We start from the raw sequence: 19,067 nt of genomic DNA, 5'->3' as shown, positions 1-19,067 counted from the left end.
GACAGTTTAACTTAGTGAACCTGTGACTTTGACTTGTGCTATTACGGATGAACATTAAAGCACCACAGAGCTTTAGCAGTTCAAGCAGAGTGCAGGAGAAACTGAAATGAATAATGATACTGGACAATTTCATAACCCCCTCACACTTGTCCCCCCTCCCATCAACCAGACGTTTTCTTCAAGATTCAATGAAACAATCAGCAAGAAAGTCAGCAATCTCACACTTTTAAGGACAAGATGGGATGTATCATGTGCTGACATTGAGCTATATCACTTCAATCACACAAAACAGGGATTTATTTGTCAGTGATATAATGTTTACCGCTAATTGATGGCATCTTGATTTAGATTAGATTCTATAAAAGGATATCTTATTTGAGAGAGCAGAGAAATGTCCACTTCATTTATGAGCTTTACATGAATTCCTATTCATCTTTGGGTACAATTTCCAGATGCTCATCTGTTCAAACAAATTGATTCCAGGCCACCATGCACACAGTATGTCAAAGTTTGATGAGAACTGTGTAACATCTTTAAAACAAACTCAATAGTACTTTTAAAGATGCTGGTTCAGGTTGGTCAGTGTCATTAACTACAGTGAAATGGGTCCTCTGAAAACCTCTGAAGAGGAAGACAAAAACTGCTAAATTTAAATCTGGGATCTGTGGTTCAAAGATGATTGAACCACAAAGGCCTGCTGGTGGCGCTGGTTATAAAGCTGTGAGACTAAAACATTTGCAATTTACCCCCTGCATCAAAATTTTGTATCATGTTTGCTTATTGTCCTGCTTCTGTGTATATATTATCTTTAGTAAAGAACCATTAAAGGTGCACGCAAAACCAACATTTATATAAAATGAAAAATAGATTCAAAAAGTGAGAACAGAAGCTCATTGTACATACAGGAAATGCCCTTTGATTGTATATTGTGAGGTAACCAATCAGGTGCATTTGACGGACAAAATCTCCACACCTCCTCAGTTACTAAAGGATCTTCTTTCTGAATAAAGACAGTGTCACCATGACTCTGTTATGGCTCACATTGTTACTTCTTCATCAAGTATGTAAGTACTATTTACTTGAATTGAGATAGTTTACGTCAAAATATTTTCCTAAAAAACAGGCCTGAATTCTTATTTATATAGTATTATTCTTTTTCATGTTGTTCTTTACTGAATGAATCAGTTCAATCTAACATTATTTTTGTTTTAATGCTGTCCTTTTTTTGTTTTACATGTTTTTTGCCCCCCAATACAGATACTCTGGTTCCAGTGGTCACAGTGGAACTGGGTCAATCTGTAAATCTGACTTGTGATTTTACCATGAAATATCAGAGCAACACATGGCTTTACTGGTACAAGCAGAGTCCTGGAGATATTCTGACTTTAATTGCGATGGTATCAAAAACTACAAACCCTAACTATGGACCAGAAATCTCTTCTTCAAAATTCTTCGTAACATCAAATGAGAGCAGCAGCAGGCTAACGATTTTCACAACAGTTCCCGAAGATGAGGGGATGTATCACTGCGCTCAAATAGATAGACTTAAATCTGTATGGAGCGGGACTTATATATCAGTAAAAGGTAAATCTGTCATTATTATCTACTATAAATTTTTATATTTTTTAGTTCACAAATTGACCTATGTGCATCATTGTCTTTAAATCCAAGGTAACTTTAAGGTATCTTTAAATCATGGTTAAAAAAAAGAACCAAATCTTTTGTGAGTAACTTGTTAACACCTATGAAATAAGTGTCCCATATTAAATTCATCTGCTATAACCATGTTGTGACTTAATTTGTTTGTTTCAATATTTGACAGTTGTGCTTTTGTCATGACGGGCAACTTTGTAAATAAATGTGCCATAAAAAATGTTGAAAGTCTTTGCTAAATTATTTACAACCCCCCCATTTTTTTTTATGATTACAATTCTAAATTCTACAAATTTTCTGGTTATGTTAAAATTTCCAGAAATGGTATAAATTCTACAATTTCTCTGAGTGAAATCCCAAAGGGATTAAAAAGCTTCATTACTTTATTATCTATCTATCTACAGTACACACCTTCTAACTGAATTCAATTAGAAGATGTGTCCAAACGGTGCCAAAAGTTTGGACACACAGTTGTGTCCAAACTTTTGGTGTGTACTGTATCTCTGGTTTTAATATTTCAGTTTGTTTCAACAGTTCACTAACAAATAATGATTACTTTACAGGAATGTCCAAGCGGACTTCAGACTACACTGTGTTTTCACAGCTAACAAGTATTGCTCAGCAGACAACAGTCTCTGGTTCCACCCGTCCAACAGGCTCAGAGACTCTGCAGTGTTCGGTCCTCTCTGACTCTGAGAACACAACCTGTTCAGGAGAACCCAGCGTGTTCTGGTTCAGAGCCAGATCAGAAAAATCTTTTCCTGACATGATTTACACCGATGGGAAAAGATCAGAAAATTGTGAGAAGAGATCGGATTTGCCGAAGAAATGTTTTTATAACTTCTTTAAGAATACCAGCTCTTCTGATCTTGGGACTTACTACTGCGCTGTAGCCACATGTGGACAGATAATATTTGGAAATGAAATTAAAAACGGTATGAATTACATCGCATGAGATATCACAAAATTTCTTAAATCATCACAAATCAGTGTTTTCTGAAGCAACAACCTTCTTTTGATGGAGAAAATGACGTACTTTGTCTTTGTTTTCCAGGTAAAACAGATGAAAACAACACTCTAGTGATCACAATAGCTGCAATAATCTGTTTGGTCATTTCTGTAATATTTAACATTGTTTTCATTTGCTTTCGAATACAAAGATCAACATGTCATCGATTTAAAGGTTTGTTTCAGTGACTGAATTATATATTTCAAACATATGTGATGCCAGAAAAAATAGAATCACATGAAACAAACACTGAAACTGAGTAATCAGTTTCCATTTTGCATCCATGTTTACAGAAAGCTCTTCTTCAGAGAAAAGAAGCAACTTTAGCCAAATAGAAAATGAAGTAAGTAAAAATCTTAGTTGCCTAATTTGTTCTTTTTAATACTAAAAGATACATCTCAACATTACTAAATAACTTTGATGGTAAATGTGTTTTTCCAAACAGACTGAATTTGGACCTGATCTGAACTACGCTGCGTTACATTTCTCTGAAGGGAGAACTTCAAGAGGAAAGAAGAAGAGAGAGTTGATGACTGAAGAAAGTGTGTATTCACAGGTTAAAGGATGAGCTTGAATATCTGTGTCAGCTTGTAAAGAAAACCTTTTGAAAGATGTAAATGCTTACTGTTAGTGACAGAAATAAAAGTTGTGAATTCAAGCAGACAATTGAATGAAAAATACAATAAAAATTTTTTTTATTTAATATTTTGTCACATTTGCCTACATAAAAAGTAAATAAGATGGCTTGTATTTTCCTTAGGAGTGAAAAATAAAAACAGCTCTATGGACCCTTTTGATTTCTCATCTAAATTTATGTAAAACATTTCTGAACTTTTGAACACTGGTGTGTATTTCAGTAATGAACAATGTCAGACCTCCGACTCCCTCCTCCCTGCAAAAAAACAAAAAACAAACAAAAAAAAAACCCTAAATAATGCATATATCCTATTTTAAACTTTCTACTTAATTTTTCTTAAATAACAACATATATCTGTCACTCTTACTTCACATCATATCTGCATGATGGATTTTATTACAGGATCACTTTGTTTTCTAAAGATGAATGAGTTTTGTTGAAAAATGTGATCATCATCTTTAGAGCAAAAGCATCTTTAAAAATGCTGATTGAGACTTATCAAAGTGTCATTATCCACAGAGGAAGACATCAATACACCAAAACAAGCATAAAGCACAAGTTTACAGTTTGAAAAGAAACATTCAAACCAAAACTTAGGAGACATCCTTTAATTGGCAGCTGAAATTGAAGTGTTAAGTAATAATATACTTTTTAGGTTCAGAGGCAAAAGGGGGAACCTTTTCAAACTTATCCCATTGTCTATACAGTAAATTATAGTGATGACAGATTTGGGTTGGTGTTTTACTGGAGGACATATTTTATATTTCATAAAACAGATGGCCTCATGATGAAAGGAAGCTGTGTAAAAATTTTGAAGCGACATCTTCAGTCAAACGGAAAGTCAAAGCCTAGGCATAAATGGGTTTTCCAAAGCATAATGGCACCTCAGTTAGAAAGTGGAAGTAACAACAAAAAGCTGATCTTAGATCTGTAGAAATTCTGTGGCCAGAGATGACAAAGAAGCGTATGTGAGTGACATGGTCCTGTTAGGATTTACCAAAACTCTAGTAAATTATGAAAAGAAGCTTGTGTGAGGACACACAAAATGTTAAACTCTAGTCACACTGTTTCAAAAAATACTGAGGAAAGTTATATAAACTTCTGACTTTTAAGAAAGTGATAAAAACATTTCATTATTCTGGCATTTAATAAGCATGGTCAAATATCTTCTTTTCCAAGTAGCATCACAGTCAAAACTGGAGAAGTTGATTTAAATATATTTGAAGTTAAGAGGTCTTTAAACATGTTTAAGGATCTTATTGTGACAGCTTACTGTCTTAAATAGATTTCTGTTACTGACATATTATCCCTTGTGTTTTTCGTTTTTGTGTCATGCCAGGTACAAATTGATTTTTAAATGCAATGGTGGTGGTCAAGTAAATATTACGAGTTGGTAAACTACTAAATTTTTACAATTTTAGTAGTAAGCATGGACAAGAAGCTAGACGTTATAGAAGGAAAGGACAAAATATCAAAAATGATCCTTGCTCAATCACAAAGTTTAACGTATAGCAACATGTAACAATTGATGCTTTTTGGTGGATAAAACTGCTTTAGCTTTCTGCTTGCATCTGTAACAATGTGATAGATGGCAAAAACCTCATATTTAGATGGGAAGCTATTCTATGTGCTTTTAATGATAATTCAATTTTCAAAAATAATTATAAACTCATCAAATATATCATATCATGCAGAGTTTCCATCCATTTCCCATGAATTGTAACAACCTACTAAATACTTCATTGTGCTAGCTATTCTTACATGACTATGATAATTTAAACCAGTAACTATTTTATCCCTGCTTCATAAAAGATAGTATATAAAACTGTGAAATTCAGTCCAATGGGTCTGAGTAGACAAGAACTGGAATGCATATATGCAACACCCACATTCCTACAATCACTCTGCTCTGGCAGATCAAAACCTTCTAATTGTTAATCTCATACTGTCATAACACCAACCTTCAGCTACAATAAAGACAAATTCCAAAAACAACTGAAATTCAAACTCAGAAATACTTTATTGATCTCAAAGGGAAATTATATGGTGGTGTAACTCATAATTCAGATTCTTCAAATCTGAATTAGACTGTGATCTAAATTGTGATGGCAATGACAATATAATAGCTAATCTCTACTAATTCTGGTCTCCCATTGTTTCATGAATTTGAATCACCAATGTTACAAGGCATGTGTCTCAGCAAGTTCTGAGACACATGCGGAATATGTCTTGTCCTTTTTAGCTTTTATTTTGTCACACCAAGACCAGTTACAATATTCTAACTTTGTTTTGCTGAAAGTGACTACAATTATCTGGAAGTATATACATATACATATATTTACATATACATATCTGCATTTTTTTAATCTCTGCAAGGACTGCTCTTAAGTTCCATTTTATATTTTACAGCACTTTCTAATTTTACAATTTGTAGCATTTGATATTTTATATTATCTACAACTAGTTGTTACTGTGTCTTGTTTTTATGCTGCAACTGCGAAGTAATTTCCCTGCTGGGATGAATAAAGAACTTCTATTCTATTCTATTCTATTCTATTCTATTCTATTCTATTCTATTCTATTCTATTCTATTCTATTCTAAGTCACAATAAGAAGAATGCCATCTGCACATTTTTAGGTTCTTTGTATTAATGATTGCTTTACTGGACTTCCTTTGTCCAAAAGAATAATTATAAAAATAAACTGAATAAACAAGCCTGGAAAAAAATAGTGTACCTCTAGAAAAGACCAAAAATAATGTGACCATAGGGACATGTTATGGTCCAAGGTGTCTCCTCCAATTAACACTACAGATGCCTTCAAGCTTATAATCAATCAGGCTGCCTATTTAAAGGGTGGCAAGTAGTCACTCTGCTCTTTGGAGACATGGTGTGTGCTACACTGAACATGGACCACAGGAACCAAAGGAGCGAGCTGACCCAGGATATTAGAAAAAATATAGACAAACATATTAAAAGTAAAGGCTAGATCATCTCCAAGCAGTTTGTTGCTCCTGTGACAACAGTTGCTCATAGTATTAAGAAGTTTAAAGTCAAACACACTGTAGCCAACTGTGGCTGCGAGTGGAAAATTGATGACAAATTGAAGAAAAGGACAATAACGGTAGCCAAAGACTCCAGAACAACCTCCAAAGAAGTTAAATGAGATCATACTTACATAGCTCTTTTCAAGACGCTTTACAATGAAATCAGTCATTGCCATTCACACAGTCTTTCACATGCTGATAATGTGGACTGCACCCACAGCTGCTCTGGGGCAGTCAGACAGAACCAAGGCATATCATCTCTACTTCCACAGATGAGAAGCATGGAAAGACAAAATGTGTCCCTACTTTGAAACATGAAAAAAAATAAAATTATTTTCTGGAGCTACTTTGCTACATTTGGCCCAGTATGTCTCAAATCTTTGCAGGGTTTGATGACTGAAACATTCTGGAGAGAAATATGCTGTCCTCAGTCACATGTCAAGGGTCTTTGAACAGAAAATTGACCCCAAACACAAATCTCTAAATCCCCAAGAGAAAAACTCTGGATGATTCTGAACTGGCCTTCTATGAGCCCTGGTCTAAATTTTATTGAATATCAATGGAAGGAGACAATGTGCTGTCTGGCTAAAGCAGCACCCAAACCTGAGGCAATTGGAGCAGTTTGCCCAAAAGGTGTGGGTCAAATTACCTGTGGGCAGGTGAAGACGTCTCATTAGCAGTTACAGTAATTGTTTGATTGCATTTCATTGCATCAAAAGGTTGCACAACAATTAAATTACACGTACTGTAATTTTTGACCAGGCCTGTTTTATTATTGTTTCTTTTTAATAGTAATTCTCTTGAACAACAGTTCAGAAGTTATATCTGATTTTCATTGGGTAATTTTCAGTATATTTTTATTCATTATTACTTTTGTCCATTTTATATTATTTTAGAACCCTTTGCGGGCTTTTCAGTCATTAACAGAGGGCTATCAACAATTTTGTCCATGTATAACTTTAAAAATGAATCAAAGGTGTGCTTTGTTGTCCCAATGGCTGAATCTCCAGAACTCAAGTCATTCTTTTCATCTCTAATCTACGCTTAGCACATTTCTAGTGATATGCAGCGTTGAAGATCAATTACCGTAGTTTTAGATCTTGTTTGTGTAATTATGATTTTTAGACATAAGAGAAAATTATCTGATCAATAACTAGGTGTGGTAACTCTGTCCCTAACCCTACATTATTGCTATTTCACTATTTCCTGTATGTATACTGTTATAATTCAGGGTCCAATCAATTGGTTTATCCTTCAGAAAGAAAAAGGCAGGGGTCACAAACTGATTGACCATAGAACAATGCTAAAGTGTTACATAAAGCTAAAAATGCTTCTTAAGCCTGCACATTTTAATGGGTTTTTAAATGCAGAGGCTCAAAATGTCAACCTAACTTGGGCGACAAAATAATGAACTAAGTCTGTCTAATAAGTTTGGTAGTTATAAGATGTCAGAACTCATGAAATCTCTGTTAGCGAGTGAGATTAATAAACATGTTGCAATTGGTTCCCTACATCCGATTTTTGTGACATGTTTGTTTGCAACCTTTCTTCTGTGTTATATTGTCTTTAGCAAAGAACTATTGATGGTAAACACAAAGCCAACATAACAATTAAATAAGGACACAACAATGGAAACAAAGCATATGTACATACAGGAAATGCCCTTTGATTTTATATTCTGAGGTAACCAATCAGATGCATTTGACAGTCAGGATCTCCACACCCCCACAACTATAAAAGTATCCTCTTTCTGAATGAAGACAGTGTCACCATGGCTCTGTTACGGCTGGCCACATTGTTGCTTCTTCATCAAGGATGTAAGTTTTTTTTTTCATGAACTGAGATGAAACATTTTATTGTCGAAGTATATTATATGTATGTTTTGGTTCATTTCAATGTAATATTTTTTTCATGTTGTTTTTAATTGTTTCAATTGCTGCTTCTCCCCAATATAGATTCTTTGGTTCCAGTGATCACAGTTGAACTTGGTCAAACTGTCACTTTGACTTGTGCTTTTAATTTGAAATATCAGAACAAATGGATTTTCTGGTACAAGCAAAGTCCTGGAGATACTCTGGATTTAATCGTGATGCAGCAGGGAACGACAAGCCCAAATTATGGACCAGCTTTCTCTGCTTCAAAATTCAGTGTGACCAAATACAGCAGTCTTACAATTTTCACAACAGTTCAACAAGATGAGGGAATGTATCACTGTGCTCAAATGGACGCACTTGACTTTATGTGGAGTGGGACTTATGTGTCCATAAAAGGTAAATGAATAATTTTTCTTTTCCAGTATTTTAGCTATTTTTTAATTGATAGATTAATCAGTGTGTATCTTTGAATTCCAACAGGACATAATGATGTTACTGAAAAATATATAATCTAGGAAAGAACCATGGCTTAAGGTGCATAGAGGCATACTAAAATCAAACCTTTAGTGTACAGTTCCTGATGTCTTTGGAGTCAACATGCAATGTTTAATTTCAATATTAATGTTTTTTGTATTTTTATCATCATCTTACATACAATGAAATAACTGCAAACTGAAAGACAAAAACAATTTATTGCAGTTTCTGCATCTATAATTATTATAGTGAACTACAAATATGCATTGATTGTTCCTCCCTGTACAAAGTAAATTACCATATTTTAATTCATATTTGATACTGTGCAATGCTTTTCATTACAGTGCATATAATCATATGGAGAAAGTAGACCTTTTAAAAGATCTGCAGTAGTAACAGTCAAATGATCTGTTTTTTGCTTGGTTTCAAAGTTAAGTAAAAATGTTTTAATCTGTGGAGAACCAAAAACTCACAAATATTCTTATTTGTGAAACAATAATGAAGATAGCATGAAATTCTGTGGAGAAACAATGTCAACCCAAAAAACACTCAATTTCTTATTTAATTTCAAACCAAAAAGTTAATCATATAAATATAAAAAAATAATATTTCCAATTTCAATAAAGCATTTTTAAAAGTGATTACTGTTTAAAAACAGCTAAGATTTTTGCATGTGAATTAGTGATTGTATGAGATGAGTGTTGACAAAAAGTTGAAAACAATGAAAAAAAAATAAAACATTTTGTGAGCTGTGAGAAGTTTAACTTGATCATTTTGTATCACAGATATATCAGTCTATATTATGACTATGAATTAAGTATCATAATATCTGTCTATTTTATATAATTATTCACTAACATATCTTCAATAGATCAAATCGTCAAATTTGATACAAAAAAAGCATTTTTCAAACATAACTCTAGTTTTCTATTTGATTTTATTCAATATAATATTTCACAGGAATCTCTAAGAGGACGTCAAACTACACTGTGTTTTCACAGCCAACGTTCTCAGATGCAACAGGCTCAGAGACTCTGCAGTGTTCGGTTCTCTCTGACTCTGAGAACACAACCTGTTCAGGAGAACCCAGAGTGTTCTGGTTCAGAGCCAGATCAGAACAGTCTTTTCCTGACATGATTTACACTGAAGGAAAAAAAGCTGAAAATTGTGAGAAGAGATTTGCCTCTCCAAAGAAATGTTTTTACAACTTCTCTAAGAATATCAGCTCTTCTGATCTTGGGACTTACTACTGCGCTGTGGCCACATGTGGACAGATAATATTTGGAAATGAAAATAACCAGAGAAACGGTATGACTTTGCATACATCATTTGAAGAATTCAAAATATCCAAAATCTTCAAAATAACTTGTTTTCTGAAGCAATAATGTTATCTTGATGGAGGAAATTACATATTTTGTCTTTGTTTTCTAGGTAAAAGAAATGAAAACAACATGCTGGTTGTGACAATAATCTGTTTGGTCACTTCTGTAATTGGTAATATCGTTTTCATTTGCTATCTAATACGAAGATCAGCATGTCAACGATATAAAGGTTTGTTTCAATGACTGAATTATATATCTCAAAGATGTTTGGTACAAAGATAATTTTTCTAGAATCACATTACATAAAACACTGAAATTGATTAATTATATGTATCGCTTTCATGTTTACAGAAAACTCTTCACAGAAAAGAAACAACTTTAGCCAAGTAGTAAATGATGTAAGTACTTAGTATTGTTCACATATATTGTTTAGCAATATGAAGACATTAGATAAATAACTGAGAGTAAATGTGTTTTTCCAAACAGACTGAAGTTGGACCTGATCTGAACTACGCTGCGTTACATTTCTCTGAAGGGAGAACTTCAAGAGGAAAGAAGAAAGAGTTGATGACGGAGGAAAGAGTGTATTCACAGGTTAAAGGATCAGCTTGAATATATGAATCAGCCTGTATAGAAAACCAATTGTGAGATGCAAATGCATACCGTTACTGACATACACAAAAAAGTTGTGAAGTAAGACAGGACTCAATGAAAGACAGATGTAATGAATAAAATAAATCATTTTCAACATTTTATGTCAAATTCAACTACATATTGTAATGTTTGAAAAATCAAACCTGATGGCTCGTTGTATGTATGTCTTAGAAATGGAAAAATAACACTGCTTTATGTAAATGGATCTATCTGATTTTCATAAGTACAACAACACAGACCTCTCTTTACTGTTGAACAGTGAATGGTGTATCTTTGAGTTATGAAGAGTTTCAAACATCAGTCCAGTGAAGAGCCAGGTTCTCTGTTCCAGAAACCAATCTTATTTTATTTTATTTTTTTAGAAATGTTTGTATCATCTCCTTATCAACAGAGAAAAAGAGTCCTCTGAGGAAAAGAGGAAGACATCAACACACCAAAAGCAAGATAAAACACAAGATTAAAGTTTGCAAAAGCACATGTGAACAAAAAGCTACTTTTTGAGACCTTCAAATTTGTGGTCAGAACTGGCAAAGCTGGTGGAAGCAAACCTGATTTGGTTATATCAAGATGGTCCAAAATGCCAGTAAATTATTGTGAGAAGTTGTTGAAGGAGACACAAAATGTTGATCCCAAGTCGTACCTTTTCAAATACGTTTTTATTAAATACTGCGGAAATTAAGGTGAACTTCTGATTTTGAACAAAGCAACATTTCATTATTTTTGCATCTATCAAGCATTTAGAATTGGTTAAACCTAACTGACCTAAAGTAGGAAATGTTAATTTTGAGTTGACATCAGAAAGTCAATTTGTTCTTTTAGTCTTATTTACACACATCAAATATATGAGTCCAGGTCTAAAGAAACTATGTGCCTTTCGTTGATCATCTAGACTGTATGCCGCTATTAATGCATCTACATTTATATTCTACATGTTTTAGGATGAATGTTCAAGTGCCATTTGTCATTGTCTTATTTTCTCTCAGCTATTGAGAAACTATTGGTTCCTTGAGGAGTGGACTGTTGAAATTTTACATTTGACCTAATCACCAAGGTTTGTCTGAGACACGTATAATGCACTAGTAGTGAAACTTCCTGGAAATTGCCTACACTGTAAACAACAATCCCTCACTGCAAAGGCAGAAGTGCTGAGCTGAATGAAGCAGATGTTGAAGTTAAATATTTTGAAGCATGGCCAACATGGACTGAATGACTATGTTCACTTCTTCAGCTGCCATTGTAAAACTAGGGCAGACTACAGTTGTAAAACGACGCACAAAATCACGTCATCGTTCACAACTTCTTCTGTTTGCTCATTGGCCCGACTGAGGAGAAATCCCAGAAAGAGCACTGAAGAGAGACAACAACTGAGGAGAATTGCATAGGAAAGCAATGACCAGGCTGATGTTTCATAGACTCGGTCTAAATGGTCTTCTAGGAAGTACAGCAATTCCATCAACAGCATAATCTCTGGCTTTCACTTGGAAACCCAAATCCAGATGTCATTATTCAGGACTGTTCTGGTCTTCTGCATATTCAAAGTCCTCCATTTTCCTCTGAAGCAGCAGCTATCCTCATGGGTCAGATCTTGAGAGTCACTAACTGGTCCATCGTCAGCAGTCAAGTGATGAGACTCTGTGCTCGTCTTCACCAGTTGCCTGATTACCTAATCATTTGTAGTCTCTATTAAAGTTGTTTTTTGACATTTTCCCCTTTTCAGCTTTCCATTGATTAAATATCATGTGTCTTTGTGAGTCTGAAAAGCTGGAACTAACGTCAAGCTGAAATTTGGAAACACTCCACATCACTACCAGTTCTTACCTGCATTTGGCGCCTGGTTGTACAAATAACGTACTGCTTCAGAGAACAAAACAGAAACTATTTGCCTTTCCACCCTTGATTTTCACACCTTCATGAAACCCACTTAACTCTACCAGAAAAGCAATCCTTAATTCTCCCGATAAGGAGTCATGCTGCCAACTTACAACTTGTGACATAATATTTCAGTATCAACTGTAATATTACAGTTATTATGATTTTCTAACATAAAAGCATAGCTCTAGAGAAACACTTAATAGAGCACTTGGAAGTCAAGTTGCATTTCTAAACACATTTGAAAATTTTACCTATAATAAATATGTTGATTAATTATTGGCTATGGAGACCCCTAGGGGATGTGGGGAATTCTTTAACGAAACCTCACAATAAGTTTTGTGTTTTCTTGCAATAAATTAGCAAATACATCCTGGTCTATTTTGTATAATGTCACAAATGTCAATTTAAAATGGCTAATTTATACACATTTACTGAGCCTTTCTTAACCCTTTGGTGCAAAACTCAGATTGAAAATCTATTTATTAACTGCATGTTTATGTTTGTCTGTATAAGGCTAAGATGGAGCTGGACATGAAAATGACCCTTTATTAACCAGACTACCAACACAAAAAACAGACAATCAAAACTGTCAGATGACTTCATAACCCTGTGAGAACGACTCAGAAATAGTCCAAACAATTTGGATATATTTTTTTCCCCTTTGTCTTATGAAAAGTTTCTGTTTATATCTTGGAAGGCCTGCAAAAGCCCATGTTTGACTTGTTTTGCTTTTGTATTTTGCACATAGGTTTGTGGTGTATTTCTATCCTTAGGAAAAATATATAAAATGTCAGATATCTCACAAACGAGGTACTAATATACATGGATAAATCTTATGAAACCTTATATTTTAGCAGACAAGACTTTCAATATTCAATTATGCTGCATAAACTGACCAGTACATCACTGTGAGGGAATGCAAAAAGTATCTGTGCCTCCGTGGAAAAAATAAAACAAAAAGAAAACAACAAGAAACACTGGCCTCACCCTGCCATTCCTGGTAAATTTGGTCTAGAACCTCTGCACTTGACAGTGGGTTTTGGATGCATTTATTTGTGCTACTTTGCATATTATCACATGAAGATTGACACCTGCTGGCCCACTAAGTGTTTGCAACCAGCTCCTACTGCTCTTACTATGAGAAACTAGCAGCCTCCTGCCAGTATCAGACGTCCCACTGGAAGGAACTGAATAGTGTTTTGTTCCCTGTTCCAGACGATTGTGTCATGATTATTCACTACCTTGTTTCTGTTTATATGTTGACTTTAGCAGAGAACTATTTACAATGCATGGCAATCCAAAGATATTTAACAAAATGAAATAAATCATAAAAATGAGAAGAGAAGCTCATTGTACAGGAAATGCCCTTTTTGTATATTCTGAAGAAACCAATCAGATGCATTTGACACTCGAGATCTCCCCACCTCCTACGAGTTACTAAAGGATATTTTTTCTGAACGAAGACAGTGTCACCATGACTCTGTTTTGGCTCACATTGTTACTTCTTCATCAAGGCTGTAAGTACTTTTCATTAACTGAGATGGAATATTTTCTTGTTGACTTGCGTGAAACATACATTTCACCTACTTCACCGATCGAATATTCTACTTTTTATATTGTTTTTATTGTTTCAATTCTGCTTTTTCCTGATATAGATGCATCAGTTTCAGTGGTCATAGCTGAAGTTGGTCAAACTGTGACTTTGAGATGTGTGTTTAGTATGAAATATCAGAGCAACACATGGATTTACTGGTACAAGCAAAGTGCTGGAGATACTCTGAATTTAATCGTAATGCAGCAGCGAACAACAACCTCAAACTATGGATCACAATTCAATTCTTCACGATTCAAAGCAGAAGGAAACGGGAACGGCAGCATTCTTAAAATTTTCAAAACAGTTCAACAAGATGAGGGAATGTATCACTGTGCTCAAAGGGACACACTTGAATCTATATGGAGTGGGACTTATTTATCAATTAAAGGTAAATCTGTCATCCTTCTCTTTCATTATTGTACAGATACTTTAATTCACAGAGAGACCCATGTGCATCTTTGAGTCCTTCTGGACAGGATTATGTTTCTGAAAGATGCATACAAGAAGCATCTTCGGACCACATTTTCGGTCTGTAACTTTTAAGAACCGGCACGCAAAGTTTATCTTCAGTATTTTTGTATATAACATGTCCTTTTTGTCTCCTATGTTGTTGTATCACATAACATTTGAAGTAAATGTAGACTGAAAGGCAAAATTTATTTCAGTTTCTCCATTTCAGTTCCAGCCTCAACAGTTATTATATTGTTCAAATTGTTTCTCAAAGGATAAAGAAATTTATAAAATTTTAGTTTTGTATTTGATACTGTGAAACTTTTTGCACTACTGCAGTGGGTATAACTGTGTTAAGAAGTAGAGAACTTGGGTTGGAAAATTTAAATGATCTGGTCTTAGCCAAGTTTGGAAATTACTATTCATTCTGCTAAACCACACAATGAAAATAATATTTGTTAAACAATTATGAAATCAATTATAAAATCAATATGAAAAAGGTGTAGAAATATATAACTGCAGAACCCTGTTTGTAGATATCTGCAAAAACATTGAAAGCCCTCCAAAATTATTGGAATTTACTTTCATATTTTCTATTCTTTACTGTTAGTAATATTATACAAGTCTTGGTTGTAATTTAAATCATTTGTATTTTAGAATTGTTTTAATAAAAACTGAACTTCACAGTGGTAAAATTGACTTTTCAATGTGATTAAAAAAAGATTGTGGTTTCACTATCTTGCACATTTTATAAAATTTGGAAGATAAAGAACAAATGAAATACCAATTATATGTAATTATTGTTAGAGCTGTAGAACTTTAACAAATTCTGACCCCTTTTGTCAAACACACACATCTATCGATATGAAATATAATTAAGTGTTCCATATTTAAGCTGTCCTAAGTAAATGTTGTGACTTAGCTTTTTCAGTATTTTATCATTTATATTTATAAAAAAAATACTAAGAACTTTTTAACAGAACCAAACTTAAAAAAAATAAACAAACATTTTTATATGTCTCTACCAAATAACACGAAAACGCTTCTTTCTAGCAATACTCTAGTTGTATTATTTAAGTTTACTATATATTATTCCACAGGATATAAGAGGACATCAAACTACACTGTTGTTCAACAGACAACAGTCTCTGGTTCCACCCGTCCGACAGGCTCAGAGACTCTGCAGTGTTCGGTTCTCTCCGACTCTGAGAACACAAACTGTTCAGGAGAACCCAGTGTGTTCTGGTTCACAGCCAGATCAGAAAAATCTTTTCCTGACATGATTTACACCGATGGGAAAAGATCAGAAAACTGTGACAAAACATCTGACTCTCAGAAGAAATGTTTTTACAACTTCTCTAAGAATATCAGCTCCTCTGATGCCAATACCCTCTCCTGTGCTGTGGCCACATGTGGACAGATATTATTTGCAAATGAACTGAATCTTAAAAATGGTATGACTGTATAAATCAATTATTGAAAATATCTAAAATAATCATTAAATTTCTAAATTATTTCTGAAGCAATAACATGTTCTTGTTTAGGGAATGACATACTTTCTCTTTGTTTTCCAGGTAAAACAGATGAAAACATCCTGATGGTCACAATAGTCGCAATAATCTGTTTGGTCATTTCTGTCATTTTTAACATTGTTTTCATTTGCTTTCGAATACAAAGATCAGCATGTCAAAATTTTAAAGGTTTGTTTCAGTGACTGGATTATATTTTTCAAAGATGTAGATGCAAGAAAAATTTTAATAAAATCATATAACATAAAAACGGCATATACAATGAAATCGACTAATTATGTGATGCTGCCACTTTTACAGAAAGCTCTTCCTCACCAAGAAGAAACAACTTTAGCCAAATGGAAAATGATGTAAGTAATTATCTAAATCACTGTATTTATTTTTTGTGATCCAAATCAATACATCCAAGTATTACAAAATAACTGAGTGTAAATGTTTCTTTAAATAGACTGAAACTGGACCTGATCTGAACTACGCTGCATTACATTTATCTGATGGTAGAAGATCAAGAGGGAAGAAAAAGAGAGAGTTGATGACTGAAGAAAGTGTGTATTCACAGGTTAAAGGATCAGCTTGAAAATGACATATGGCAGCTTTCATTGAAAACCTCACTTCTGAGATGTTTGAACTCATAAAAGTTATGAATTCAAATAAAACTTTGATAGATGACAGATGTGATGAAAATGCATTTTTTCTAAAAAACAATAATTACAAGTTTACCACCCTTACCATATTGTATTATTTTCTTTAAAAAATAAACCTATCATACATCTTTTATGCATGTGAAACACGTAATGAATGAAAAAACCCAGCTCTATCCAAATGAATTTTTTCTGATTTTCCACATTGAATTGATATAATTGAGACCTGTGTTGTTGAATTCTACATGTTGTATTTTTGGGTAATAAAAAGTCTGTCAGTTCTTTGAGAAAAGAACTGAACAACTTCTCCAAATACCTAAATAAATACAGTAATAGAATTGTGAACTTTGGAAACAAAAGCAGAAAGTCATTTCAATTTTTCCACAAGTAAAACAACCATGCTGCTCTTAGCATTATACTTCCCTGCTTCACTTTATCAATTCGCGTTCTGCATACACAATAGCTAATTCAGAAATGACAAATGTTTCTGACTTCTCAGATGAATAAAGTGAATATGGTAGAATAGAACACAATTCAGCTTCTGCTGCTAAATTCAACCACAATTGAATTGTGGTTGAACTCAGAATCAGCCTCAGAAATGGTTTAAAACCTTTTAATTTTACTATATTGTTCTAAAAAGTCAAATACTTCTTCGGTAAAGATGAAGTTACCAAATTCAATTTGGAAAAGTTTAAAAATTTTCCAAACAAAAAATCTGGAATTTTCCAACAGAGAATTCCAAATCTTGACAGAATTTGGACATTTTATGGCAAGTCTTTGAAATTCATCCATATTGGTAGGGAGTGAGAAAAAGAAAAACAAAACAATAAATGTATTCAAATGTGTGTTAAAATTTTAATATTGGCCAGCATGTCAAACCTTTATGTAACATATATTACTTATATGGATATTAAAATACTAATTATGAGTGAATTAATAATGGAGTCAGATCAGAAAAATTATTGGTTGGACTGCTGGAGGGAGTGGTAATTTGTAAAAACACCCAACTAAATAGTGCAAAATTAGTGAATGTATTAAACAATATTTACAATAATATATACAAACAAGTTTTTCAAATAGTCCATGAAATATGAAATGTTTTTTTCTTTATCTAAAACATTTAACAGTTCAGCTCCTTGGTGGAGGTGAGAGAGATGACGGAGGAGTATCCAACTAGTCCAGTCCAGAGTGAAAGTGAAAGTGTGGCTTTGGACTTGAAATGGGCGCTAGCATGCTAGATCCCAAACAAACACTCTCCAGTTCCCACTTGTCAAACCATGTGATCAGTTGAAGGTTTTGATCTACAATCACACATCTAAAAGTGGAGAGGCATATCAGTGAGAGACAGCAATATGAACATTTGCTACAGGCTTACAAAAGCCCCTTGAAGCTTACTTGCGGCAGCGATGAACAGCATCTCCCACCATAAAAGCAGCAGGTGTCTATTAAGACTCCGATGTACGGCTGGTCATGTGACACTAAAACCACGCGAGAACAGACACGCTTAATGGTGTTTATTCTTTGATTAATTTTAGTGCTTTAAAAAAAATAATGACAGGAGGATTTTATTTTAGAATAAATCTTTAAATTAATAAATACAAGTAAATCTAACAAAAATGGTAAAAAAAAAAAATCTGGTTAGAATTTATATAACGCCATTTCACACCACATCATTTCATAGTATTGTATAACAAAGTTATCTAAATTCAACTATGCATAAATTCCAATTGAACAAAGCTCAATTAGGTTCAATTTATTTTTAAATTAGTTTTAAAGTTTTCCAATTTAAGACTCAATTAAGTTGTTGACTTGCAGCATTCACAGTCAGTAATTGTTTGCTCTTGCAACATGTAGCAACAGCAGACAGTTGCTTGTGTTGTGTCATTGGCTTCAGTGCAATCCTTCATAATGAACATGCATGTGGTGACAGTGGAGAGGAAAACCTCCCCTTTAACAGGAGAAACCTCCAGCAGAACCTGGTCATCTGCCATGATCCACAGTGGTGTAAGAGGACAAATCAGATACACATATTTCATTACATAACAATGTTTTTGTCATGACTGTACCTTTTGATGTAAATCTAAGGAAGTGGTTTTGTGAAAATAAAAAATAGTACAGAAGACAAAAGTTTCTACATTTATTCTCTCAACATTTTTTGATTCCTATATGTATGCAAAAAAACAAACAAAACAAAAACAACTTTTTGTATTCCTCTGAGGAAACTGAGGCTGCTTTTGTTTTAGTAGAATTAGTAATACTTTATAATAATTCATATGTACTGTTTTTGGTTTTATCTTTACTTTCTGATCATT

At 33.7% G+C, this 19,067-nt stretch overlaps 3 protein-coding genes across 3 annotated transcripts; all 3 read left to right on the top strand.

Moving 5' to 3' along the window:
* The first annotated feature begins 1,033 nt into the window (after positions 1 to 1,033).
* LOC122836787 lies at positions 1,034 to 3,435 on the top strand. Its single transcript, XM_044126649.1, has 6 exons — positions 1,034 to 1,060; positions 1,258 to 1,584; positions 2,217 to 2,588; positions 2,708 to 2,836; positions 2,956 to 3,005; positions 3,108 to 3,435. Exons 2-6 carry the CDS (start codon positions 1,323 to 1,325, stop codon positions 3,228 to 3,230), a joined length of 936 nt encoding a protein of 311 aa, XP_043982584.1. The 5' UTR covers positions 1,034 to 1,060; positions 1,258 to 1,322; the 3' UTR covers positions 3,231 to 3,435.
* Positions 3,436 to 8,085: 4,650 nt separating this feature from the next.
* Positions 8,086 to 11,158, top strand: LOC122836786. The gene is made up of 6 exons (XM_044126648.1): positions 8,086 to 8,162; positions 8,301 to 8,615; positions 9,654 to 10,001; positions 10,125 to 10,244; positions 10,367 to 10,413; positions 10,502 to 11,158. The coding sequence occupies exons 1-6, from the start codon at positions 8,117 to 8,119 to the stop codon at positions 10,625 to 10,627; spliced, it is 1,002 nt and encodes a 333-aa protein (XP_043982583.1). The 5' UTR covers positions 8,086 to 8,116; the 3' UTR covers positions 10,628 to 11,158.
* A 2,861-nt stretch (positions 11,159 to 14,019) lies between these two features.
* On the top strand, positions 14,020 to 17,030 carry LOC122836807. The gene is made up of 6 exons (XM_044126678.1): positions 14,020 to 14,058; positions 14,197 to 14,523; positions 15,686 to 16,039; positions 16,160 to 16,285; positions 16,415 to 16,464; positions 16,563 to 17,030. Exons 2-6 carry the CDS (start codon positions 14,262 to 14,264, stop codon positions 16,689 to 16,691), a joined length of 921 nt encoding a protein of 306 aa, XP_043982613.1. The 5' UTR covers positions 14,020 to 14,058; positions 14,197 to 14,261; the 3' UTR covers positions 16,692 to 17,030.
* The last annotated feature ends 2,037 nt before the right edge of the window (positions 17,031 to 19,067 follow it).

The sequence above is a fragment of the Gambusia affinis genome, linkage group LG09 (assembly GCF_019740435.1).
Source record: "Gambusia affinis linkage group LG09, SWU_Gaff_1.0, whole genome shotgun sequence".
Classification (NCBI taxonomy): Eukaryota; Metazoa; Chordata; class Actinopteri; order Cyprinodontiformes; family Poeciliidae; genus Gambusia; species Gambusia affinis.
The sequence above is the reverse complement of the archived record's forward strand: the minus strand, read 5'-3'. Positions and strand labels throughout refer to the sequence as shown.

Excerpts from the sequence above, each read along its gene's own strand:
- LOC122836787 (XM_044126649.1), top strand. The coding sequence starts at position 1,323 with ATGAAATATCAGAGCAACACATGGCTTTACTGGTACAAGCAGAGTCCT. Across the intron at positions 2,589-2,707 it reads TGGAAATGAAATTAAAAACG|GTAAAACAGATGAAAACAAC; the intron begins GTATGAATTACA and ends TTTGTTTTCCAG. Across the intron at positions 2,837-2,955 it reads AACATGTCATCGATTTAAAG|AAAGCTCTTCTTCAGAGAAA; the intron begins GTTTGTTTCAGT and ends CCATGTTTACAG.
- LOC122836786 (XM_044126648.1), top strand. The coding sequence starts at position 8,117 with ATGGCTCTGTTACGGCTGGCCACATTGTTGCTTCTTCATCAAGGAT. Across the intron at positions 8,163-8,300 it reads GTTGCTTCTTCATCAAGGAT|ATTCTTTGGTTCCAGTGATC; the intron begins GTAAGTTTTTTT and ends TCCCCAATATAG. Across the intron at positions 10,414-10,501 it reads TTAGCCAAGTAGTAAATGAT|ACTGAAGTTGGACCTGATCT; the intron begins GTAAGTACTTAG and ends TTTTCCAAACAG.
- LOC122836807 (XM_044126678.1), top strand. The coding sequence starts at position 14,262 with ATGAAATATCAGAGCAACACATGGATTTACTGGTACAAGCAAAGTGCT. Across the intron at positions 14,524-15,685 it reads GACTTATTTATCAATTAAAG|GATATAAGAGGACATCAAAC; the intron begins GTAAATCTGTCA and ends ATTATTCCACAG. Across the intron at positions 16,286-16,414 it reads AGCATGTCAAAATTTTAAAG|AAAGCTCTTCCTCACCAAGA; the intron begins GTTTGTTTCAGT and ends CCACTTTTACAG.